Raw genomic sequence first — 27,602 nt, forward strand, 5'->3', positions numbered from 1 at the left:
TTTAATACGTTATCTCCCACGGCAGCCGATGTATTCTTATTGTATTATGTTATCACATTGTACCATAAAAATTGTTAAAATAGAAATTAAATATTTATCGTAAGCTGTATGAAGACGTATTTGGGAATGTTATAGTTCAGTGAATTGGTAAACTCAGCACTAGATGAGGTGATCAGCCAGCTTCAAAATCCCTGAAATTGTCCTAGATGTGGCAAAGATAAATATTGCAACCCCCTTCCTGGAATTGAGAATTTAAAAGTATCATGAGTGGTTAGAATTAAATGACATTAATCTGTTATTTAGTTATTATATTGCTAATTTGATGGAGGATAATATGAACAGAAGCCCCCACTACAATGCCCCTCTATATATGGCCACCCTTGCATTGCACCCAAGAAAGTCTCAAAATAGAAATTCCTTATGTAATTTCAAAGAGAAGCACCCAGTAAAGTGCTAACGCTGCTAGCTGCCATCTACCAGAATCTGTGGCCATACAAATACATTATTAAGCTTTAAAGTTAGCACCATACCATTTTGTTCTACAAGCTATACTGGAATATTCATACGTATGTAAAAATACTGTACATTAACTCTTGAATTAACACATTAAACTTACTCTGGTATGAAACCGTCTATTGTGTCTTTGACCAGACAAGATAAAATATCATGTAAGGTAGCTAATAAAACCTTTAAAAATATGGCAATGTTTGGGAATGACAGTAACAAATCAAAATCATAATTATGAAGAAGAAAAAGGGCAGATATTCTACCATCTAATTCAGAATCTTTCGTTTTCCTGTTGGCTACTTAAAACATAATGATTAAAATATACAAAAGTATTTCTTTTTTTGCATGTTTTGTACAATTGTGAAACCTGGTCTCAGACATTAACCTTTTCAGACATGCGTGGTCACAGTACACAGCACGACCGACTATGCATCACAGGAACATACTGCCAGACAGTTAAACTCTGGTTTTAAAGTATAACCAGCAGCCATGTAGTAAGGGATTTAAATCCCTTATTCTGTACAGTGAAAATTAAGGGAAGAATACTGATTTAGTGTTTGAGAACAGGGTACTGAGGAAAATGTTTGGACCTACAAGGGATGAAGTAAAGTAGGGTGGAGAAAACTGAATGAGTAGTTACATAATTTATACTCTTCATCTAATATTAATAAGATGATGAAATCAAAGTAGGATGAGATGGGCATTACATGTAGCATACATGAAATATGTTTACTGATAAGGATGGAAGAAATGTAAAGGACCAGCATATGTTTCCAGAGGCATGATCATGAAGTGGTATTTAAGTTAACTTTATCTTTACATGTTATAAATCACTACAGCATAAAATAATAATCACATTTTTAAGGAGTTTGACTCTGTAGCACAATATAAACCATTACAACAGGTAAGAAATACAGAAGAGAGCCAGCTGTCACACTGTGAAGGCATCCTGAGTTCTTATTTAGTAACACTCTGCTATTATGACATGTAGTAAAATCCGAGAAAATTATCATAATGAATTATCACTATATAAGACTCATTAATAATATAAGTTTTGAAATATATAAATGCTGAAAAAATACAAGAAACTGTAAAACTGTATCCCGTTTTAATGAGTTCCTCAATCATATTACTTTTTCTCTGAAGTTGGTATTACTTTCATAAGAATGTAAAGTGAAGGATGGATAGGGAACATAAAACCAAAATTGGTTAAAAGAGTATCAATTAAACTTAATTAAATAATTTTTACACAAAAAATAAAAAGCAGTTCCTTGCCTTTTCATTGAGTGCTCATACATCACCTTCAACTTATGCTAATTGTTAAATATTATTAATACAGTTATTTTCAATCAGTTTCACATTTGCTTACACTAAAATTAATTGAATGTGTGCAAAACTGTAATTTCTTTGTATAAATAAGTTATTTAGTAATGCTTATTACCAATCCATTTGTCCACATATTCATTTCTGAATGCTGAAAGTTATCCAATACATTTTTCTGTTTTCCATATATGAGTAATCATTACACAAGATAGAATTAACACTAGCTACAGGTGGGAAGTCAGAGGTTCACTTTGGTGCTGTTCTACTAACAGAGGGGCACAACAAGGCACTACTACAACAGGATGCACTATGATCCTGTAACCTGGCCTTACCAATCAATCAGAATGAGACTGTGCACAGACATTCATGGTTTCACTACACAGGTGGTCATTCACCTAACAGATCTGGAGATAAAGCACAAAGGCCCTAGTTAGGTTTCACAGTTGATATCTGAATTCCAAACACTAGTTCCATCACCGTTTAAAAACTGTTGAATTTGAAATTCAGAGCATGGCATTCTAACTCAATACTGACAAACCAAGCTCATTTTCTAATAATCATATTGTCTAAGAAATATTTCTTTTTAAGCTTCTCTGTATGCCTGTCATACATACCAGAAACTTTAAACAGAGCAACGAAAATGCTATTTTCAGTTCCAAAACTATGAAACATAACTTGGTGGCATAATCCAAGCTAAAGACAAAGCCTCTTGACATCAGCTTCAAAACTATTTAGTGAACTCCTCTATTTGGTTCATACTCAAAAGCAATGCTCATAAGGATCACTGTTATGCACACAGCAATGCAAAGTGGTGTGATCAGACATGGTAATGAAATCATAAAGCATACTAACATAATTTTATAATGTGTTGTTGATTCAAATAAGCACCTTAACGAGTCCCCGTTATGTGAGCTTGTGTCAGAATTCACACACCCATGCACTAGTCCATTCATGCCATACACATTTCAAATTGTATCTAACACCATTTTCTTACAATTCCTAATTGGCTATCATGAACTGTCCTGTTCTGATTTAGAATTAACACTGCTCACTTAACTTTTTACTTTTACTTGTTTATGCATTTATTTATTCACTTCTTCTTTGTTGTACAATTTATGAAAACAAAAGGTCAATTTTATAGCACTTTGTACAATTTGCAGAACGCTTTCACTGACGCTGATGTTGTACTGTCTCCATTTTCAGGCCTGAAGATGGAGACAGTATGTTTCTCTGAAACAATGGTACCTACTTACAGGTATACATGGCATCACAACCCAGAAGAACATCACCACCACCTTGAGAACTTCAAATCTCTCATATCTTCAGTGACTGCATTTATATGCAGAACTGCCCTGTTTATAACAGTGAAAGTATGAAGAGTATAAGTAAACAGTGTATACAACTTGAGCCTGTCTGTACTTTCATAATATACAATGGATAAAGCAGAATATCAGTTTGAGTTAATCTGACTTAATATATGAATGAGCACTCTTTGACAGGCTCTACCCAACAAAGACAGAGAATTCAGTATGTATCTGCATAAGTAAAGTGCCTAGGATTCATAAAAAAAATGAGGAATTGTATGGAATGGTTTCAGCAGACAGTGAGTGTAGACAGTATTTGAATTTTTCTTCCACGCTGTAATGTTTAACTTCAACTTTCAGGTGTGAGCTGTGTCAAATGCTGTGTATTAACCAGTTTGCAGTTGCCATCTTCAGGGTGAATGTATAGTAAGGTGAGTTCTGGAAGCCTTATATATGGCAGGCTGTAGGCAGCTAATTAGAGGTGATAGTGGTGATTAATGGAGTGGGCTGCTATCCAGTGGGAGAAGAGCATGTGTTTGAGGAAAAGATATGACAGAAAAATTTTCTTTTATGAACATGTGGTAACTAAAGTTGGAGATATTTCCTCAGACACATGCTCTTCTACCACTGGATAGCAACCCGCTCCTCTTCTTCACCAATCAGCAACACCAAATTTAAGTTGCCACCCACTGCTTGCCCTAAATAAAGCGTTGAGAACTCATCACATTACACATTCACCCCGAAGATGACAACTGCAGTGTTTGCCAAAATGCCAGTTAAAACATTCGACACAGCTCATACCTGAAAGTTTAAGTTATATGTTGATCTCCAGCCGCAAAAACCTAAGAACAAGAAAACTGCAATTTTATCTCAAAACATGGGATATAAAACCATATCTTATTTTACAGTTATACAAAAGACTAAGAGAATTGTGTATTGCAACACTCATAAAGTGAGGTATTCTACAAGATATGACAGTTCTTACAAGAACCAAAAGTTTTCATTCCCATTTGAAAATTACACACAGCTGCAAAGTAAAAATATAGATACACACATCAGTTATATGTATGTCTACAATTCATAATTCCAGTACAAACCTTATTTACATTCACATAATGCAGTATAATGCTGTACATATCAGGCTGGGTTCTGGCTGACTCAATTTACCCACACAAAGCACCTTTCAAGAAGAATAATACTTATTAACAAAATTAGTTGGCCTGCACTCATATTAAATTATTGGTAACAATATTAAATATTGTACTCAGAAGTGTAACCAATTACTAACAAACAGTAAAGGCAGAAGTTCATGTTTATAATACTTTTTATATATCATTTCATCCAGTATAATAACTTATAATGTGCTCAATGCATATCAACAACAGCCTATTGGCTCTTTGTACAGTTCTCTAGTAGAAATCCTCTTGCAACAGGATTGTGCTGAACACTTGAATAGCACTGTCAATCTCACATTTAGATGCTTCAGAAGTTCCACATCATCACCATGTTATTTGCGTTGTGCTGGAGGGACATACATCTGCTGCTGAATGCGGGGAGGTCTCCGATCTCGATTCCCTGCACCTTCTCCTCCTCCACTCTTAATGTAAGGTCTTGTGCCACCTCTCCGGAACTCCAAGATACCTGTGCACAAGAAATCATAGATGTGCAGAGAAAAATGATTACTACACCCAGTCCATCCTGATGTAGCACAGAATATCCCAGGAAGTCCTCATGTAACTTTTCATTTTTTTATATATATTGTTTTACACAACATGCAAAAAATGAATGCATAATAAGCAGTAATGCCATATGTTTAAAATTTCAAAACTAACAGGCATCAGTAAAATTTCATGTTGAAGGGTCTACAATAAAAGTTAAGCATATTTAAGTTTTTGACCAATTATATATATATATATATATATATATATATATATATATATATATATATAAAACAGCTTATTGATAACAAAATTTGTACATCACATAAAATAGAGACCTCAATAAAATCTATAAATTTAATTTGAAACATGTTTCAGTATGGTGAATACTTATAAAATACCACACATGTTAAAATCCTATTCACAATAGCAAATTTGTAACAGCCATAAACGAACAAATATCAATGAGGATTGTAAAATCACAAAAAGAATTATCTATAAATCTATGTAATGTGAATGGCTTTACAAAAACAGATTATATATGTTAGTCACTGTCAAACCTGATCTGTGCTCAGTCTCTCAAAGTTTTGAGAACATTAGTCATTACCTAATTCACCAGACTTTTGTTATTTGGTTGGGAAAGTAGATTTGTTTCAGCAATAAAAGCTGTGTATTCACAATGAATGAATATCCAGGCCTACATGGTAAGCAGAATCACAGGTATTCCAATTTGAGTAAACCATACCACTCTTGTTCCCTGTAACATCATGGACACACTGTACATTCTCTGTCATCTTTTACAATATGCAGAACTTTATTTAATATTCTTGTGTCACCAGTATTTGCGTTTACAAGAGTCTCAGTAGCAAAGTGGCACATATTAAAACCAGGTGAAATTTCAAGTTCTTACAGCAGCATGTATGGAGATGACTGTCTCTTGGGTTTCACTGTGCAGTCTGGTAGAAGTTTACCAGTGTTACAGAGGTTCCTGCTGCCTCCTTCATCATTGCCATCACCATGACTCATCATCCTGATAAAGGACGCAGCAAGCACCTCTGAAATGTCAGTAAACTTCTACCAGACTACATGGAGTAACAAATCAGAAGACAGTTATCTTCATACTACAACTATCTTACATGCATATAGAGATTCATTTAGGTTACTTGCAATGAAAATGTTTTTCTTATCTGGTAATCAAAACCCCTTTTTAAAATGATGTACTCAAATTACAAAATTACAGAATATATTTTAATAATTCAAACACCACTTTAACATATAAAACGACGTTTCGGAGATGAGGCTCTATCTCCGTCTTCAGGTTCCTACTCAGTTGGGCCCACTAGATAGAGCTAATCCCTATCTCCGGACTGATTAGCTCTATCTAGTTGGCCCAACTGTGTAGGAACCTGAAGACGGAGATAGAGTCCCATCTCCGAAACGTCGTTTTTCCGTTTTATATTTACTAGACGATGGATAATATCCAAGTAAAAAGTCCGGAGATAGGGATTAGCTCTATCTAGTGGGCCCAACTGAGTAGGAACCTGAAGACGGAGATAGAGCCTCACCACTTTAACATATGTTTGTACAATAATTAAAGTTTAAAATAAATGTGATAAAGCTGTGATGGACACCACTTTAGAAAAACATCTATGAAATACTGTACCAATTTAAGTAATTCACATACTTTAAAGCTGTGTTCATGTGAATTTCAGTCATAGTGAAATGAATGAAAATTTTAAATTGTCCTGTTATAGAATATGGCATTTTCTGAAAGAAGACACAGACAAAAAAAAATTCAAATGAAAAGGTTGGTTCATAGAATAATGAAAGGAAAATTACTTTGTAGGATTTGAGGTTTTCACAGTGGTGAGTGTAAAGATGACTGTCTGCTGGGTTGTTGCGCCATGTAGTCTGGTAGAAGTTTACCGATGTTTCAGAGGTCCTTGCTGACTCCATCATAAGGACGATGAGTGAGCCCTGATGATAAAGGCAGCAAGGACCTCTGAAATGTCAGTGAACTTCTACAAGACTACATGGCGCAACAACCCAGAAGACAGCCATCTTCAGAAAATTACTCTGTTTACATTCAAGAGTTGTTTTTTTAATATACAAGTAAATGATGAACTGTGATTACATGCTCAAGTTCTACCTTGGATATCTGAAAATACAGAACTATAACTGCTGTTGCATGGAGAGAGCTTCTGAATAATATACTGTAACTGAACTTGTACAAATAAAATAACTAACATACCTCATCAATTATTTAATAACCACAAAAAGCTACTCTTAATGACACTTGGACTTGGAGTTTCTTGCACACACATACCACTAAAAATCATTTATCTATAAACTAAACTGATATTGCATTATATTATGTTATATTGTAGTGTTATGGTGGGATGAGACTGTCTGTGTGGAACTGCGGCTGTGCTTTGGTCCTGTTATCCGTCCCCTAGATGAAACATAAATGAAGGAGCACTGGAGGAATCAATGTGCTTGAAGAAAAACCCATCCCAGTGCCACTCCATCCACCACAGATCCCATATGGACTGTTGTGGGAGTGAACCGAGGCCCCTACAGTAAGAAGATAGCGACTAAGCACTTGAGCTATGGCACAGCCTAAATGAACGGCAAAGTGAAGTAAAAGGTATTATTTATGAGTCTAAAACTGTTTCTCACCTGAGAAATGATTCTGGTTATAAGATGGGGATTGCAGAGACTCTGTGGAGTTGAGAAAGGCACTGGATGGCTGAATACTGTGTCCAAGCCCATCCTGAAAATCACATAAGGTCCTTTTACACAGCAACTAAAATAATGAAATCTGATACATCACACATGGATTTCATTTAAATATTACATACAGCATTGTTTGGTGCACAACTCTGATGTGTCTGAGCAGTGTTCCCAACTTTTGGGATATTAAATTGTCATACCTGACCTAATCTTGATTCAATTAGCTGACTGGTCAAGGACTACAATAACTGACTGAGCTGGTTAGTTCCAGTGGTAACATGAGCTGATCTGAGTATTATCACAATGATGAACTTTTGAAAGACCCTCTAAACATTACCTGACAAACAAGGAATATGAAGACCAAGTAAAAGTTTCCAACACATAAAACACAGGCTTTATATTAAAAAGGATTGAACACAGGAAATTTACATGAAAAATTAGCACTGCCTACATGGGTTCATAAATTAACACATATTAACTGCAGAGATTATTTAACGTTTAGTGACATTTGAAGACAACAAAGTATGTTGAACTGGAAAGGACGGAAAAGCAGCAGATGTGAACTATTTCAAAGTATCAATCCACCATTTTATGAGAGAGACTGAAGAAAATAATTAAGTCTCAATTATGATGATAGCTAGTGCCCTGACTGAAACTGTGACCAGTTGCCAGAAATCAACGTACCGGCTGAAGGGCTGTATTTCGAAGGCAACTGCATTTATGGGTTTCTTTGCAGTGAAAAATTTAGATATGACCAACTGTCCTAAATCGTTTTAACACTATCAAATACAAGGCTTGAAAAATGTAAAAAATCTGGTAGCCAGAGATATTTTTTACAAGATAAAAATACATCTAATTTATAGGGTTTTAGGGTACTCAGAGTATTGAAATGTTGGTCTAGTCTCAAGAGCTGGGCAAAAGCACACAGTAGCAGGCAAATCTCATTTAATGAAACTGCATCCACATGCCAAAAAGCCATCTCTCAAGTTCTGAGTGTGAAATTAGTTTCCAGCTAATATTTTCCAGTCACCACTGGCAACTAGGCAACTATAATTTTTGAGGCCTGATTACATATATACTTCATCCTCGTTTAAGTGAAGACATTTTTCTGGAATGCACTCATGCAAAAAAGAAACATTTTATCCTGCAAGAAAGCAGATACCAACAACATAAAAATAACATAATTGAAGTTGTGTTACTTTAACTGGAGATGTATGAAGCACATTACATCTTACCTCAGTAAAAGGGATGCAGTCATCCTGTAGAACTTCTTCATAGTTGCCATATTCAATGAAACGTACCACACATGTACGCTCTGATACACCTGTCACTTCAGCATTATAATACTGGAAACCACAAGACAATATCAGGAGGTGGAAACATAGTAATGCTGACTACTAAATAACAATTCAGAACAAATATCAAACCTCGTTTCTCTGGTTTCAGATGCATCACTATTCTAAACACATCCAATATTTTAGCCAACATTACTCTTGCCACTTTCGGAACGAGTGCCTAGAACCTGGGCAGATGTGGCCCGTGACTTGTTCATGCTCCAAGGTACACACAAGTCAGAGTACAACTCTAATTTGATGGAAGTTGAATGGTTAAGTAGAGAAATTAGCTCTGTTATGTTCCTATCTCCTCTGCTGATGTCATTTGGATGTTTCACATTTACACCCAAAAGACAACCATCTTGAGACTCATCGCCATGAAAACCTCAAATCTTGAATACATTTAATTATAATGAATGATCTTAATAATCTCCTTCAATGTGCTACATATATAGATCTATGTTTTACATTAAAGGACATTGCTGATAAAATTTAGCTGTATATGAAATGGTAGAATGAAATCCCTGATGACAATCAGTTGGTAACAAAAAATAAACACTATAAAATGAGTTGGAATGTATGGTTATTTGTATCGTAATATAACTTTTGCTATACAATGTTTTAGTTTGCAAACTTTCACCCCTCTAGTAACATACAATGTGTATCATAATTATGCAATTTCTCTCAGGATGTCAGTACAAGCCAATACAGAGACACACCACATGCAGAATAACCATTACAAAACTTACCATATTATCTTCCCAGTATTTGGCCATACATTTGTCTCCCTTATGCCACTGCCATGTCTTGCTGTCTGGTATGTACTGATTGGAGGGTGGACCATCTGAAGGAACCATTCCACCATAATTTGGGTTTGAATATATGTTGCTTCCATAAGGAGATGAAGAGGTGATGTTGGACATACTGTGTGAATTATTTAAGCTGCTAGATGTTTCTTTGAATGAAAAATCTATGGCATACATTTGGTTATTCTGGTGATTTTGTGTTCTTGGATAGTTGTTGAATGTTTCATGTGATAAGCTTGCACTGTGTTGATTTGAAAATTTGGCGGCTGAATTAAATGAAATATCCTGCTGCTGGCCAAAGTTCTGAGCAGTTACAACACCTTCAAATTGCTCCCCTGGACAATGATTTGTCTGTGCACCTACTGATGAATCAAAACTATTTTTGTATCCTCCATTTCCCACCTGCTGCTGACTCGTGGACTTATTTCTATCACTGTGGGACACAGTTCCATATGATTCCCGATGACTAGATGCACCAAAGTCATCCCTTGATCTGGTTGCACCACCGTTTAGTGCTGAGTTACGACCAGGCCATGTACCTCCATAATTTGATTCGTTGTATGAACTGGACCAATTCTGGTGTCCATACAAACTCTCATTAATGGCTTGCTGTTGTTGCTGTTGATATCGTTGCTGGTTCTGAAATCTGGGTGGTTTCTGTTGTTGCTGCAGTGAGGACCCTCCTGCATTACTTCCTGTAGCTGTCGCAGTGTGTCTTCCCCTGTCTACGCGCTCATCTCGATGCGTCACATTATTATGATGGTAGTTTGAATAGCTGTTTCCTCTGTCTCTGTCCTTAGTATCACTTCCACTCCAAGATGCTGTTCCTCTCCCTCCATGACTACCTCTACCTCCTCCTTTATTTCCACCACTTCCTCTTGGCTGAGAAAAATCTCCTCGTTCTGGCCGCCCACCCTTTGTGTTTGCTCCACCTTTATACAAGTCTGATGACATGAACTTTCGTTCTGATCCAGACCCACTCCTCGTATAAGCATGTTTTTGGTCCATGTCTTTCTCTGGGAGGGAAAAAATTCCTATATTAGCACGGACAGCACACATTATTAAAACCAACTTTGAAATCTTTCAGCCCTATGTTCCCAAGAGGAATAAAAGGAATTAACTAACTAACTAACTTGACATCTTTGGCACCTCATGTGAGACAGACTTAATTTCAGTTTAAGTTTAATTTGATTTGTTTAGGATTGTAACCATTGGATTAGGCCACTCAAACTCATGGCTCAGAGTTACAACATTTAGCCCTGGCTGATATGAGAAAATTGCATGACCCTCAGGACTTCAAAATGGACATCTGTTATGTCTTAGCTTGTTCTATCTGCTTTCTTATAATAGGAAATGAATGAATTAAATTTTTTTAAAATTATGTCTATATAATATTCATGCAAAGATAAATAATATTCTCCTACAATTACATCCACTTCTTAAAGAATAACAACAGATGGGTTTAAAATATTCAAACACCATTTAACACTTATGATAATACCATAATTTGTTAATAAATACCAGAGGGTCAATATGGTTTTCATTGTATCAAACCCTATTTCTGATCAAGTCTTGTCACAATGGAGGCACTTAATTTGTCTTCATAATGCACATTTTCTTTTAAATATATCTTTTAATGTAGTCATTTATGTAGAAATAACAGGAAATTCAATAAATTCCGATGATTAAAACAGCTGAGGGCATCATACATATAAATGGTAAAGAATAATAAATATTTAGTTGTGATAAATGTAAGTAAAGAACTTCCCATGGCCTGCACAGAGCCAACTTCCTAGCAGACTGACAATAATCCACTGAGAATAAAACAAATTAATGGGAACAGGGTAGCATATCAGTAAGCTGTTGGACTCCATGTGTCAACTTCATAATTCTGAATTAATTGTACCTGTTCTTTCAGAAACTTGGTCATACATGAGTGATCATTCATCACAAAATGAAGTTAATTTCAACTAAAAATAAAAATAAAATCCCTTTCATGAGTGAGAATCTGTAAGAAGTCAAATAGTTATAAACAGTAAAACTCAATACTTCTATTACCTTTGATGCTCAATGTCAATGGAAGGAGAAAAACTTGGACAAGTTACACTAACTAAAATTTTCAAACCATCACAAGTCTACAAACACACTACAAACAAAACCCTGGGTATAACAAACTAATGGGGGGGGGGGGGGGGAAGTCTGGTAATTCAGACCGTTTGTTAAATTGCACAGTTGTTTTTATGATGCCAGTAATGCATCCTTAGACCAAAATTTCCATTACGAACACCATTAAAATGATTAGTAATATGAACTGGACACGTATAATGACACAAGGTCCACTAAAACACAATGTAAAGAGATAATTAAGAAAAAATGCAATGGCCAAAAGCGGGCATTTTCAGTTTTAATGGACTTTGTCCACTGAAACTGAATATGTCCGCTAATGCCTCATGTCCATAAAAATCTGGCAATGCCAGACTGTCTGAAATTTGTTAAATCAAGGGTTTACTGTACTTACATATGTATTAAAAAAATAATTAGGCATATTACATTCAATGGTGGCACATTAAATTCTTTTAGTAATCATTAAAATACAAAACCTAAAGAAGTTCAAAGAGAAAAATTTATTACACCCCACTTTAGAGTGGATTTTGAGTTAATGAGGATGGATTGGAGAACATCTACAAGTTCATAATCATCATCATCATAATCACTATCACTGTTAGGATTTACTTCCTTCTTTCACTCATTTGTAGATTCACTGTAAAGGTCATGCTAATACCTGCATTAAATTATTTCACATTAGCAAATAATGTACACTCCAAAGTAGTAAAAACTGGGAGTCACTGAACTATAGCACCTAATCTAGTTATACAGTGAAACCTCTATCCATCGTTCCCGGAACTATCGTTTTCCCGGATGCATCGTCCGTTTTGTTCGGTCCCGAATACATCCCATATAAAATAATGTTACGTTTTCCCGCTTCTATCGTTCCTCGAACTATCGTTTTATCGCATCGATCGTTCAAAAATCTTAGTCCCGGCCAACAATTTTCCCGCAATGATCGTTTCTGAGAAATTAAAATGCTGGGTTTTGAGATAAATTAATACCGAAAGACGCACAATGTTTTTGGAATACACAGTAGGGGTAACCTGTTATGTCGCCCAACCAGCACAGATCCTTTTGGAATGAGGGGTCAGTGGTGCAGGGGTGATAGTTGGAGTGAATGGCGGTGCTCATTGTCAGAAATTTTACGATTTTAATTAGGGTGCACTCATATTTCGTTCCAGCGATGCCAGATGGCATGTGCAGTGTGAATTTCTTCACAAATGCTTTTATTACAAGTACAAAGGAAAGGCTGGCGGCACTTTTCATTCTTCTGGTTCCTCTCGTTTCCAGTGGTTCAGTGTCTTCTACGGCTACGTTTCGTCGTGTTCGGCAGTAATAGTATTTCCATTCTTCCTGTTATTGTTCCAGTCTATACTTTTGTTGTTGTTCCCGTAAATATTTTGTTATTCCTCTTACTCCTGTTAATTATTTTGTTATTATTCCTGTACCATGTCTCGCCCACTAAAGCAAGTCAGAACTCTTCAAGAAAGATTGAAAATCATAGAAGAAGTGGAGAAGAATCCATTTGAAAAAAGAATCGACATTGCTAAACGCCTTGGATTAGCACCATCTACTTTAAATTCAATAGTTGCAAAGAAGAAAGTAATTCGAAAACAAACTGACAAGTGCGGTAATTCATGCAAAAAAAGGAAATCCGGAAGAAAATCAACTTTCAGTGAGCTAGAAAGTGTCCTCTTCACTTGGTACCAGCAATCGCGGGCCTCAGGAATTCCTGTTGATTGCAAGACCTTGCGGGAAAAAGCCAAGACGATAGCCGCAAGACTGAATATTGAAAATTTTGCAGCGTCGAATGGCTGGATTAGTAGGTTTAAAGAACGACATGGTATGGTCTACAAGAAGTTAGCCGGCGAAAGTGCTGCTGTGGATGTGGAAGTAACGGAGCTGTGGCTCGAGAGACTGCCAACACTGCTGGAGGGATATGAGCCGCGGGACATTTATAATGCGGATGAGACCGGACTTTTCTACAACGCCCTCCCGGATAGGACTCTGGCATTGAAAGGTGAATCTTGAAACGGGGGAATACGTGCAAAACACCGAATTACTGTTCTTCTGTGTGTTAACAGTGACGGTAGTGACAAGCGGGTTCCGATTGTAGTTGGAAAATCACTAAAAAACATGAAAAAACTTCCGGTGAAATATCACGCCAACAAAAAGGCTTGGGTGACAACAGACATCTTTCGGCGTTTTTAAGTTCTCTGGATGCCTCCATGGGCGCACAAGGCAGAAAGATTTTGCTGTTTGTTGATAATTGTGCCGCTCATCCGAAGGACACGACATTTCTACGAAATGTGAAAGTCGTGCAGTATCCAGCAAATTGCACGAGCGTCTTGCAACCGCTTGATTTGGGCATCATAAAATCTTTCAAGCAGTTGTATAGAAAGCGCCTTGTGCAAACAGCTGTATGTGTAATGGATGCTGGGAAGGATGTCAACATGAAAATTGACGTGCTACAAGCAATTCATTTCACAGTGGCAGCTTGGCGGCATGTCTCCCAACCAACTGTTCTGAATTGTTTTCACAGAGGTGGCTACGGGTGTGAACTTCGCGCAGAAGCAGACTCTAACGTCAGTGTGGATGAGCATGATGGCTTTCACGAAGACTGGAATAGATTTGGCGCCGTGAAAGACGTGGTTAAATTTGGTGACTACGCGGCAGTAGACAGCGAGCTTGCTACATGCGGAGTCGACACGATTGATGAGTTGTGTGACGATCGCGAAGGGGGTGGGAGCGGTGAGGAAGACGACGAATGCGAGCCCGAAGCTGTGCCGAGTTTTGCCGAAGCACACGCTGCATTGGCAAAAGTGAAGTCGTTCTTTTATGCCCATAATATTAGCGAACGTGACGAGGAAAACATTTTGAACGTGGAAAGTACTCTGTTTGGTCTAAAACGTAAAGTTTCGACAAACCAGTTGTCCATTAAAGACTTTTTTGGTAAAAAGAAGTAACTTTGAAAGAGAAACATTGTTTTTTTTTAAAATTTTTAATGCTTTCCCGCATCTATCGTTTTCCCGCATCTATCGTTTTTATTTCCCACCCCCGCCGAAAACGATGCATCGAGGTTTCACTGTATACTGTAACTATTTGTAGATTTTTGATATTCCAACTAGAAAACATACCATTCTGGGGAGGGAGTTTGTTCTGAACAAAGTCAAATAATGATACACTGCCTGAGGGTTTTGGTGGCACTCCTGTTTCATCTTCCCTTTCTCCCCGCTTCCTCCGCTCTCGTTCCTCTGCTCCCTTTGTTCTTGCATCTGCCCATGGATGCTCCCTCTCTCGCTGACCATCTTCACGTCTTATACCATCTTGTTTCTTCAGACAACAAAAATCCAGTCACATGTCATATTGATGACTCAACAATTCTATTTCTGCTGAGAAGTTTTACAGTATTGAACAAGATTTGTACATGATCATAAATGATGAGTAGGGAAGGATTCTGATGCAGTCACAACCTGTTTGAATACACTATCTACATACACATCCAAATGAATTGAGAAAATCCACAGAAACAAGTCAGGTTAGCAGCCAGTATGGTAAAACTAGTTACCCTACAAAATATGAGACAGATGTATAACTGCTCAGCCAGGTACTTTGTGACTAGCAGAATGTATGATAAATTGTTAGAAAAGAGAAATTACATAATAATGAAAGCATTTTATACAATACCAATTATTAAAATGAGCCCAAAAATTAAATGAAGTAATAAAATATTTTTGCAAAACAAGTCTTTGTAATATGTCTTTTACCATTCAATAGCCATTTCTTTTGTAACAAACTGGTCACACGGTACAGACAGTAACAATGTGTTCAACCCTGAGCAATTATACCTCATAAACCGGGTTGTCTTCTGATCAACACATTATACTGCCATCACCTTCTGTGAAAAGGTCTAGATCAGAATTATATCCCATAGTGAAAAAGGAGACACTGGATCCATCAAATAATTCCAAATTTATTCCTATGAGATACAAGGCAATCTTTTTAAAAGGTTAGAAAAAGTGTGTAGGTGTATGCGCAGTGTGTATCACCCTGCTCTTCACACAATGCATAAGAAGTCACAAGTAATCTGGTCCCATCAGTGCCACCTCCTTGTTCATTTGTACAGTTAACTGTGGGTGTCCCACATTTTTTTATTTCTTAAAGTTACACAATTTATAAAATCAGTTTTCTTCAGATTTCTTAATTTACTGCATGCTTACATATACTTTAACAAGTGTCCCAAAAGTCATGCAACCCAAAGTTCAAAGTCATGCTATTACAGTGAAACCTCTATCCATCGTTCCCGGAACTATCGTTTTCCCGGATGCATCGTCCGTTTTGTTCGGTCCCGAATACATCCCATATAAAATAATGTTACGTTTTCCCGCTTCTATCGTTCCTCGAACTATCGTTTTATCGCATCGATCGTTCAAAAATCTTAGTCCCGTCCCACAATTTTCCCGCAATGATCGTTTCTGAGAATTTAAAATGCTGATTTTTGAGATAAATTAATACCGAAAGACGCACAATGTTTTTGGAATACACAGTAGCGGTAACCTGTTATGTCGCCCAACCAGCACAGATTCTTTTGGAATGAGGGGTCAGCGGTGCAGGGGTGATAGTTGGAGTGAATGGCGGTGCCCATTGTCAGAAATTTTACGATTTTAATTTGGGTGCACTCATATTTCTTTCCAGCGATGCCAGATGGCATGTGCAGTGTGAATTTCTTCACAAATGCTTTTATTATAAGTACAAAGGAAAGGCGAGCGAAACTTTTTCATTCTTCTGGTTCATATCGTGTCTTCTACAGCTACGTTTCGTTGAGTTCGGCAGTAATAGTACTTCCATTTTTCCTGTTATAGTCCGCGATGGTTGAGGGAGCGGTGAGGAAGAGGGAGAAACGACGAATGCGAGCCCGAACTTTGCCGAGTTTTGCCGAAGCACACGCTGCATTGGCAAAAGTGAAGTCGTTCTTTTATGCGCTTAATATTAGTGAACGTGACGAGGAAAACATTTTGAACGTGGAAAGGGCCCTGTTTGGCCTAAAACGTAAAGTTTCGACAAACCAGTTGTCCATTAAAGACTTTTTTGGTAAAAAGAAGTAACTTTGAAAGAGAAACATTGTTTTTTTTAAAAAATTTAATGCTTTCCCGCATCTATCGTTTTCCCGCATTCATCGTTTTTATTTCCCACCCCCGCCGAAAACGATGCATCGAGGTTTCACTGTATACATATTAAGATTATTAATTACAACATATGTTGAATGTGTGCCTACACTAGCTGTTGGAAGCATGTTTCAACATATTCATATAAACTCTGTGAAGAGTGGCACCACAGATTAATAAGACAACAAATGGTCGACTTATTTGGTACAGCAACATCAGGAAAGTTCACCTGATAGGCCTGTTTAACTGTTATATATGACAATGTTGTCACACAAACAACTTACTTCACAGCAATGAACTTGAAGAAACTGCATCAGTCCACTGTCTTGTTTGACTGACAGCTGCCCGATGTTGCTAATGGACACAGCAAATTGAAATTTTCCTATCACCCTGACAAAATATTTACCTTCACATTTTCAGTTGCATGACTTCTGGGATATCCCTATATAATTTCTTAATTTTTCATCTTAAGTTCACAAAACTAACAACCACAGGAATAAATAATACAGATATCTTCCATCTATACATATATAAAAAAGGTCCTCACCTGAAGTGCTCGAAGTGCTCGTTCAACATTATTTCTATTTTGTCGGAGAGAATATTCTGCTTGTTCTACTGTGAAACCATGATCTACAATCTGTTGGACGTTGTGATCTAAAAGCTACAAGAAAAACACCAATACATGAAAAGAAGATGATGCTTTGGTAATTACAAACCATGTAAGATTTGAGGTTCTCACAGAAATGATCAAGTCCATAGCGGTCTTCTGGGTTGTGACAGGTCTGGACACATACGTGGGTATCCACTTGCTAGTCCACATTACATCACAACACAGAAGACCACCACGGGCAATTACAAATCGGGACAACAGCCCCAAAGCAAAAGACAGAAACTATTCTACAATTAAATACAATATACTCATGCAAACAAGTATTTCCTGTACCCATATGATAACACAATATGCAAAAACAGCATCTGTTACATCAGATTTCAAGTTCTCACAACAGTGAGTATGAAGACAGCTGTCTTCTGTGTTCTTGCATTATGATTACCCTCATAATGGAGGCAGCAAACACCTTTGCAATGTTGGTAAACTTATACCATAATACATAACACAAAAACTCAAAGACAACCACCTTCAGTGCCAGTTATATTTGTTATAATTAAGCAACTCACTGGTTTATTTCCTCCCCCAAACACTTTCTTAGCGCCACCCCTTGCAGCCTCTGCAATTGCATCCTTTCTCTGGGCCTCAAACTCAGCATTTTCCTTGTTCTCCTTGTCTCTATGGTTGTCCAAAGACTGCAAAGAAAGTGTGAGTGCTTAGATACACTGAAAAATGTGCTGTCATATTATTATTATTATTATTTAGTGTTCTGTCTTACGACAGGTCCATTGCTCTGCCCAAAAAGAGCTCTCCAGTTTTCCCTATTGCTGTCATATACTTCACATTAAATACTTTGCAGTGAAAATGCTACTTAATGGTTACCATGGAAATGTAAAACACTTGAAGTGGCACATAAAAAAACCTATTCACAATCAGCCATACTACAAATTTCAAAGTGCTTCATATAACACAATGTTTTCCAAATACATGCGCTTTTCTGGTTATGTTAAATGACACAGACTCCAGCAATGAAAAATATCAGCTCACTAAATATCTGCTATAGCCACGGTGGTCTAGCGGTTAGAACGCTGGCCTTGTAATCCTGGGGTCTCGGGTTCGATTCCCGGCGGTGCCCGAATTTATAACTTGTGTTGGGCAAGGCCGTGGTCTAGGCAACACGGAGTTTTCCTCCGTGGCATCCCAACAATTACTCCATTCACACACAGGAGAAGACAATGGCAAACCACTTCTGGATCATCTGCCAAGAACGTATATGAACAGGTCCCAGTCCGAGAAAAGGATGAAGGATCCTGTTCATATGGACCTGTCGTTAGACAGAACACTAAATAAATAAAATAAAATATAAATTGTGGCAGCAATTTACAAGAAAAAAGTGTATCATACTTACGAAAATATGATAATACTTACTCTATGCAATATGCCAGCCACATTACAAATAACAAGGAGCAAGATAAATGTGAAATATGGTCAGCACAATATTGGCTGAAGGAAAATGTGGATATTTGCACAACTACTGACATACATGTATATGGATATTTGCACCATACAAATGATAAAAGTAAGTTTGAAAACATTACAGTTTGCACTGTGACCTGTGAATGCTCTACCACTAATACCAATTACTTCATCACCCTTGTCAGCCTTAGACACCTTAGGCCCAGTGGCTTGTTACAGTCTCATGCACAGCAATTATTTTAGAACTAGTAACTGCTTTGGGTGAATGCTAAAAGGAAGACTTGATAACAAAAGAAGAAGGGGACGTCCTAGGATGAGATGGATGGAAGATGTGATTGCGGACCTGACGACAATGGGAATTAGAGAATGGAGGATAAAAGCAGCGGATAGAGAAGTCTGGAGGACAGTTGTCAACGAGGCCAAAACTCACCAAGGGTTGTACAGCCAGTGAAGAAGAGAACTGCTTTGGGTCTTATGTTATTATACAAATATGCAGAAACTGTGGGAATTATGTATCACTCACCGAGAAATGGTAGTAAGAATGTTAATACACTCACTGCCAGAACTGGGCATTATATTTATTGGACAGGCTTTTACACTGCTACAGCTTAAAAAAAACCAATGTAGCAAACCATCCCTAACAACATACATATCAGGAAAGACAGCATCAAGTAGGAGGAGAGGTTGCTTGCCAGTTTATTTACATGGCTGGGCATTACTAAATGCCAAGTGGTCCCCCCCCCCTTGTATTCCCCCTCCCTCACTGTCACCCCATGTATTTAATATGCATGGTAATGTTGGACCTTAATGCTTTCTACAGATCATAGACAGTTGTGAAGTTACTAGATGGCATTATACTCAGTTTACTCACAGCCGACTTCTTGGTCTTATGAATGTTTTCATGTGTTTGATGAAAATACAGTCATGGGAGGGAAAAGACTGGAGCACCAGCAGAACATAAACAACAACAACAACAACAAAGATACAGATGATGTCAATACAAGAGCAGGCAGATGAAAGGCAAAGCCTAAATGTCTTGATTTTCATAACACTGTTCACACAGAAGTGGACAACACTGACCAATATCTTTCATATTATGCATACAAAGAAGGGTTTCTTTTTTTATCTTCTGCAGTCTGCTCTCTTCCAAAAAAAGTACAAAGAAACCATTTTTGAACAGTGCTGGTAATCCATCCAATATATAGCAAGTGAGACAATTAATTACTACAGGCTGTTACACACACCATAACTTCAAAGCTTACTAAAGGTGTAGTTTAATTTTCTTGTTCAAGATGAAGAAAAATATTTACATGCCCTGTGTGGAGTTCTCCTGCATCCTGAAGGAAAGGTATCACATTTTCAAAGTCTACTAGCCGGGATAGCTCAGTCAGTATAGTGACTAGCTACGGGCTGGACGGCCGGGGTTCGATCCCCGACGGGGGCAGAGGATTTTTCCTCTAGCCTCTGTGTCCAGACCGGCTCTGGGGCCCACCCAGCCTCCTCTACAATGGGTACCGGGGTCCTTTCCCGGGGGTAAAGCCGGCCGGGGCGTGATGCTGACCACTCACCCCCAACTAGTGCCGAGGTCAAGAAAGAGAGGAGCTATACCTCCACTCACCCCAAACGCCTACATGGCGTATAGTGGGACAAACTTTACTTTACTTTTTTTTTACTAAAATTTTATGTAAAATGTTCTTATTTTCCTTTTCTGAACCAAACTGAACTGAATATATATATTTTTCTTCCAGGAAGTACAGAACACCACCTATTGCCTTCAAGCACCAGCATTTAATTACAGCCTGCTTTTAAATGCCTGGCAACAAATGTGTGAATGACATGCACATTAACAAACATATGCATGCAAGTAGGCATTCACACACTCCTACACATTTAATCTCTCTCTTAATACTTCAATACACATTTTGAAATTTCTTTAATCTACATTTTTCTGTGAGAGGAAAAAATTGGAATAACAACAGACAGTCTACAATTTAAGATACTTAAATGTTTACAGCTTAAGTCTGATTCACAATCTTCTCATTCTGATAATTACAGATACTGTACGACCATACCTTAAAATTGTGGTCTTGCGGACTTGGTCGCAAGATCCTTTGTCCAAATGGTATCCACGGAGGAGGCCCTCCTTCCTCACCTATTCGGCCCCGCGTATGCTTTGCCAGGGTCTGCAATAAAATTTAATTTTCACTGACAACAGTGGATTGAACCATCTTATATTTATTTTTTATTGCTGGAAAAATATGCATACTTCAAAATGCTATTCTCAGTTCAAACATAAAAGAAACCAACACTAATTTCTCACAGAAATACATACTACAATGAAGAAAATATAATACAAAAGAATTTGTTTCCATCATACCCGGTTGAATTCCCATTTTTCCACTAGTGGAGGGACTCTTCCTCCAAGCACTTCAATGTATGATGACTTCAGGAGAAGAATACCATGGGACATTGGAAGCGATTCATTCCTCAGGTATAATTTTGTGCCTGGAGGTGTGTTCAGACTGAAACAAAACAATTACCATAACAGGAAGTATAATTTACTATTCATTTTAAATAATGTCCACTGTACTGAACAAAATCATGCTTTTCATATTTGTGAGCCAGAAATCAGTTAAAATAATTTTCTTGGAGACAAAATATATTAAAAAGAATTAATTATACTATAGGTTTAATTCATACTACAATATTGCTAGGGTAATTTATCAGCAAAACCCTCAGTGAAAACCAGGGTTCTCCAGAATACTTCTAAGAGACCACTGTTCTGATTCTTCAAACTATTGTGACCACCACAGAGACTATTTTTCATGTACCTGAGTGCTGGTACACTTTCCAGTTCCACAGCTTGACAACAACTGTGTCCATCGGTCAATGTCAATCTCAACATTCGAGGAGCTGCTCTTGACTCTTCATTAGCCTTTGGAGCCGACACATTGCGAATCTTCTGTATCTGAACTACTATTTTACCTGGAATCTGAAATTTCATATATTGATAAGCAAAGAATAACATATTAAAACTGGTACATTGACACACTGTCAGTTATTAACTGTAATTTAAAAAATCACCTATAAAGCTGACTTCCATTCAAGGTTCTAATACCTTTGTCCTTCTCCATGTTTAACCTGCCAAAATTCCATCTAGTTACCTGTTCAATAGAAACTGAACTAAATACCTATACCTGCATACAGTAATGGCCCTAACTGTACAAGAATCAAACTAAAATATCACATCTGAATACCAAGCCTGTGTATTTTAGAAAAGAAGTCACTTCACTTGGACAAACAAGAACAATGTGACTGCTGATTCAAATCCCACTTGTGGCATGGCTGTTTGCATGTTTCTACTGTCCTATGTATGCAAAGGTCCTGTGACAGTCCAAATCCTCTGTTCAAGAAGTCCTATCAAATGTCTAAAAGAATTTGTAGTTACATAAGTTTATTCTGAATTGGAACAGGTCACAGGGCTAACTGTAAAAACTGAAGAAGAAAACCCATATTATAGACCTCTATAAGACACTGTAAGCTAAAAAATGTATAAATTAGTAACCTATCCTTGAGTAAAATTTCATCAGGAAGACTTCCACTGCATAAAAGCACTGCATAATTTTTAAGATCTACCACCACACCAAACTTCATAATTATATTGTAAATGGGGGTAGTGTAACCCCACTGCAGTCCCTTGCAAAGCTGCCAAGTTGATGCTGGTGACATTTTATTTATTTTTATTTGTAGTGTTCTGTCTGACGACAGGTCCATATGAACAGGATCCTTCCATCCTTTTCTCGGACTGGGACCTGTTCATATACGTTCTTGGCAGATGATCCAGAAGTGGTTTGTCATTGCCTTCTTCTGTGTGTGAATGGAGTAATTGTTGGGATGCCACGGAGAAACCGGGGAAGCCCCCGGAGGAAAACTCCGTGTTGCCTAGACCACGGCCTTGCCCAACACAAGTTATAAATTCAGGCACCGCCGGGAATCGAACCCGAGACCCCAGGATTACAAGGCCAGCGTTCTAACCGCTAGACCACCGTGGAATGAAAAAAATGAATGTGTGGAGACCTCCAATGTAGCCAAGAGGCACATACACGTGCACTAGCATGGATAGTATGGGTGGCGTAACACAGAGAACTGATGATTTTCTGAAGGTCATGTGACCTTTACCTGCTCTGGAAAGATCTCACTCTCTAGTGGTTAATTCTTGTAAGTAAATAAAAATAGTAAGTTCCAGGTTAGCTAAATTGGAATGAACTGGCTTTGGCCAGAGGACTACAAGTGAAATGCAAATTCAGTCACATAAGATTATGTTAAATCCTGTTTTTCATGCTTATAAATAATCTTCAATGAATGTTTCATATAAACATAATATACCCCCAATTCATCAAAATCTTCAATTATGTTTTCAAGTATCCATTTAAAGTATTGGCTGTGTATTGCTTTGCGATAAAACTGATTACACTACACAAACTTTAACTATTACACAATGTTTTCAATACTGCCCAAACACAGTATGTTAAATGCAATGATTACAAGTTTCAGGAAAACTCACAAAACACCTGAAATTTTGACAAAAATTCATCACGCATGCAATAAATTTCTGGAAATTATATAAAAAATATATCAACAAATTTCATTTAAATATTCATATTTTATTTAACTAGGCTCCTTCAGTATCTCAGATTATATAGAATTGATACAGCATTTAAAAAATATACAATAATCTGAAGAATATGTCAGCACATGAATGTGAGCAGAATTCCAACATGAACACAAATATTCTTACAATGTACAGATATTATGACTACTGTATGACCAATAAGTCTAAAAACCTTGGAAGAGGTCAGAACACTTCATTCATTTTTGCAGCTTAGGTGACCTCTCCCTCACCCTTCTGTAGTAAGGACACGACAATAATGCTGGAGCAAACCAACTGTCAGATTCTACTCACATTATATCTTATAACAGTTTTACTATACACTGAAAAATTATTATGCTTATTACACCACCACTGTTTCCTTCTCAAGGTGAACAACTTTGTTTCACATGTTAATATACCGTTGTCCACATGTCAATCAATCATGTTAAATTTCAAAGTGTGCATTTTGCACATGTCACTAGCTTGCTCATAGAAGGAAACAAATTCACATACTATGCAAACAAAAGATATTAGCATACAGGAAATGAGATAGCAAGCTACAAAGTCATGATGCTGTAAAATAATGTTTATAGCAAGGAAATTACATGCTTCCTTACCTGTTGCCCCTCCCAAACCCCTTCGATCCCCTTGCCTCTTACTTCTCATGGACATGGAATGGGCCAATTTGTTCTGACTATTGTAACTGCAAAGTGACAGCTGGCAGAGGAAATATCTGTCCAAAACTGATCCTAATACTTGGAAACAATGAATAACTTCTCATACCTTGGTTTACTTTGGGCTACAAGAAGAACACTTAATAAGCAAGAGGAACAATCCACTGATGCAATCACAGCAGTTTTTTATATCAAGAAACTGAAAGGCTCACACTTAAATAATGCACTGGCATTATTCAAGATAAAAATGTGACCAATGAAAAGATCCAGACTTGAGATAATATGGCAGCATCTGACATAATAGTAATCTAAGAAGACAACACAGAGTTAAGGTAACATTCCTAAGGAACACCCTTCAAATGCCTAAATATACTACCAGAATAATTTACTTGTTACCTGGAGCACAACATTTAATTGAGGATATACAAATAGCCCACAGCTTCCCATGAACCATCTCTCATTCTTCTTTAATTTTTTCCCTTCTTACAAACTGGTATTTTGATCTTCTTTAGATTACATTTTAGATTACAGTTGTTACAGTATTTTTTCATTTTGTTAATCCCTTTCTGCAACCCATTAACTGTAAATAACCTTATTGCTAGATCGTCTGCAAAAAGTAGTCCTGGAAAAGTGCCAATTCTGGCCCTGTAAGTTTCTATGTCTACTCCCATACCTGCACTGCAGAAGTACTTACACTGTCCAGTTTTCCTTTATTAATGTCCTCTGGAAATGATGCGGCCCCAATTTCCCGGAGATCAAACTGAAACATAAACAAGGAAACAACATAAAGGCAAAATACACTAATAATTTCAGCAAACACATGTATGAAATTAGTATCAAATTATATACATAAAAAATCATTTTATTTTTCACAGCCAGCTAGAAAGTGGAACTACACCATTTTTCCTTTGTGATCTTCACCATGTACCACCTTCTGCCATCCTTACCTTCAATTCACTTTCTATCCACTTCTGATAATTCTCCCACTGAAGTTGATCCTTCAAATGTACTGAGATTTCCTTGCATAAATTATTCCACAAAGATTCAAAACAAGATGCATTTTATTTGTTATCAAATCTAAAAGGTAAAGGTACAGTCCCTGGTACTTCACTAAGCACCATGCCATCAGTGGAAATAAACATGTGAAAGATCACTGGACTTTCATAAAAATTCATAACATGCAGCCAAAAGTATCTTCCCCTTACACTCATATAATACATGCAAAACACCACTCATGCTGAAGGTCTGGTGAAACTGGTAAATAAAGCACTGGAATCACACCGCTGAAAAGTGTTCACTTACATCAAGAGCTTTGAGAGCAAGAGACTTTATATCTGTAACGTTTCCATTTTCACCAATTTGCTGAAGCCCTTCAGCAGACAGGAACCTGTGAGGCACAGAAATTGATTACTTTGTTAACACTTCTATAATACTGAAGTTATTATGGTAATAAAAAACTGGGTTGTTGCACCATGCAGTATTTCGGAGGAATGTACTTCCACAGCATAAAGGCTGCATGTCCTTTCGAAACTATGGCATTAAGCCAAAATATCACATAGCGCAACACTTAAGACCAACAACTTTTCATTAGAGCGTTCATAAGAAAATGGTTCAAATCGCATGAAAAATAATAGGAATATTGCCATATAAATTCAATCTGTCGATAATAATAATATGGCAGAAAATTAAAGTACCACTTTAACGCATTAAACAGATAAAATACTAAACATACCACCCTAGTTCTTTCAACTTGTCGGCGACGTCCATATTGCTTCAAGTAAGAACTTTCATGATCAGGTGTGCAACAAATTTACCCTCGCCGATACCATGGGCATAGTTGATACGCTTCGTTTCTGCTACACTAATAACTTCGAATCGTTAACTAAATGCAAGAATTGTTCAAACTACATTTAATTTAAGAAAATTATAAGTCCGTGATACGTCAACTGTGTCAATTAAAATCCTTACAACGTGATAGTTCAAACTCTCCCTTACAGATGGCAAATGCAGTAATTTGCATTAAGGACTATTAATAACAATGTTATGATGATGATGATAAAAAAGTTGACAGTGGAACCACGGTTCCGTAGAATCTGACGTAAATACGTCTCTGTAATGTATTCTTATATAAGATAAGTACAAAATTATCTAGTCTACGACGCACTTCTAAAAGCGATTCACAGCTCAGCTCTTTCCGCAATAACGAAAGCGGATTGTTAACGGCAGTAATGTAACACAACATTGCCGAGTAAACAGAGTAACATGACAATGCACGCAGGAGTTCATATAAAAGCTGACCATTGTTGGCGGTCCATATTTACATATTGTTGATATGGATCTTACACAACTTCGTTACACATCTTCATTACGATTTTTTGCCGAATGACCCTTCCGTATAGACGTACGTCAAAAAATCTCCCAACACCATCACATGATCGTTGTACATCTTCAAATGTTGTCGATTCAGTTGCATTCATGCATTTATTCTGGAAAATTTGTCCACACTTGTTTCCAAAACATGGAACTGACTGGTCGCATATACTACCATTAAAATTGTACGCCAGACGCCGATAACTTTGTTTCGTCTAGAGGAATAAAATACAGTCCAGATAATTTAATAGCTTTATTCCGAGGTAGTGGATGAGTTAGGTCTCCTCTTCAGGTAGAGGATATTATATGAACAATATCATTCTCTGTCAAAAACTGACAGTTAACATTCAGTCTCCAAAGGGCAGAACACACAACTACCTAAGTTAATTTATATATTGTGTATGTCTGAAATTCATTGATGAGGGGCTACTAACATCTCGGTTTCTCTGGCACAGTCACGGAAGGACATATAATACCATTCACAGATAATACCAACACACCACACTTCGACTACGCTCAGTGTCCTGATTGGTTGCAATAAATGATGTTCATCTCACACACACACACACACACACACACACACAGAGTTCTCCCCCTCTCTCCCCCTCTCGTTCTATGGTGCAGTATAATCTTTGAAAAGTCGATTGTATTGTATGTTCGGTTGTCAAAAAATAGCCCACTTTCGTAATGGAACATAAAGGTTCATCATCGTGTTCACAAAATCCGGCCATCGTACTCTAATCCTGAGTTAGCTCCAACAGTATCTATCTCCCAAAGGTCCATCTTAACTTTATCGTCCCACCCACGCTTAGGCTTTCCCGTCGGTCTCCTCCCTTCAGGTCTCCCAAGTGGGGATATTTCTTTTGTTCCTACTAGGCTTTACAG

General features: G+C 37.3%; 1 protein-coding gene and 1 long non-coding RNA gene across 4 annotated transcripts; one reads left to right on the forward strand and one right to left on the reverse strand.

The window, feature by feature from the left end:
- The first annotated feature begins 98 nt into the window (after window positions 1-98).
- LOC110828374 (uncharacterized) lies at window positions 99-3,280 on the forward strand. Its single transcript, XR_002542645.2, has 2 exons — window positions 99-566; window positions 3,034-3,280. It is a non-coding gene; the product is annotated as an uncharacterized LOC110828374 (long non-coding RNA).
- Window positions 1,301-26,383, reverse strand: Tdrd3 (Tudor domain containing 3). 3 transcript variants are annotated; one of them, XM_022061060.2, is made up of 13 exons: window positions 26,080-26,378; window positions 25,650-25,734; window positions 25,042-25,107; window positions 21,854-22,014; window positions 21,400-21,544; window positions 21,095-21,205; window positions 18,116-18,241; window positions 17,487-17,600; window positions 14,912-15,107; window positions 9,609-10,681; window positions 8,761-8,871; window positions 7,472-7,565; window positions 1,301-4,775 (listed from the first exon to the last, which is right to left on the reverse strand). In XM_022061060.2, the coding sequence occupies exons 1-13, from the start codon at window positions 26,112-26,114 to the stop codon at window positions 4,642-4,644; spliced, it is 2,451 nt and encodes an 816-aa protein (XP_021916752.1). In that variant the 5' UTR covers window positions 26,115-26,378; the 3' UTR covers window positions 1,301-4,641. The 3 variants fall into 3 exon arrangements, with proteins under 3 accessions (XP_021916752.1, XP_021916755.1, XP_021916753.1); XM_022061063.2 differs by lacking the exon at window positions 1,301-4,775 and adding an exon at window positions 6,872-7,244 and having other exon boundaries at window positions 26,080-26,380; XM_022061061.2 differs by lacking the exon at window positions 1,301-4,775 and adding an exon at window positions 7,228-7,366 and having other exon boundaries at window positions 26,080-26,383.
- Window positions 26,384-27,602: the final 1,219 nt, after the last annotated feature.

The sequence above is a fragment of the Zootermopsis nevadensis genome, unplaced genomic scaffold (genome assembly GCF_977971745.1).
Source record: "Zootermopsis nevadensis isolate Lab colony 2312 unplaced genomic scaffold, Znev_1.0 Znev_ptg000050l, whole genome shotgun sequence".
NCBI classification, from domain to species: Eukaryota; Metazoa; Arthropoda; class Insecta; order Blattodea; family Termopsidae; genus Zootermopsis; species Zootermopsis nevadensis.

Excerpts from the sequence above, each read along its gene's own strand:
- Tdrd3 (XM_022061060.2), bottom strand. The coding sequence starts at position 26,114 with ATGGACGTCGCCGACAAGTTGAAAGAACTAGGGTG. Across the intron at positions 25,108-25,649 it reads TTGCTCTCAAAGCTCTTGAT|TTTGATCTCCGGGAAATTGG; the intron begins GTAAGTGAACAC and ends TTTATGTTTCAG. Across the intron at positions 7,566-8,760 it reads ACTGCATCCCTTTTACTGAG|GATGGGCTTGGACACAGTAT; the intron begins GTAAGATGTAAT and ends TGTGATTTTCAG.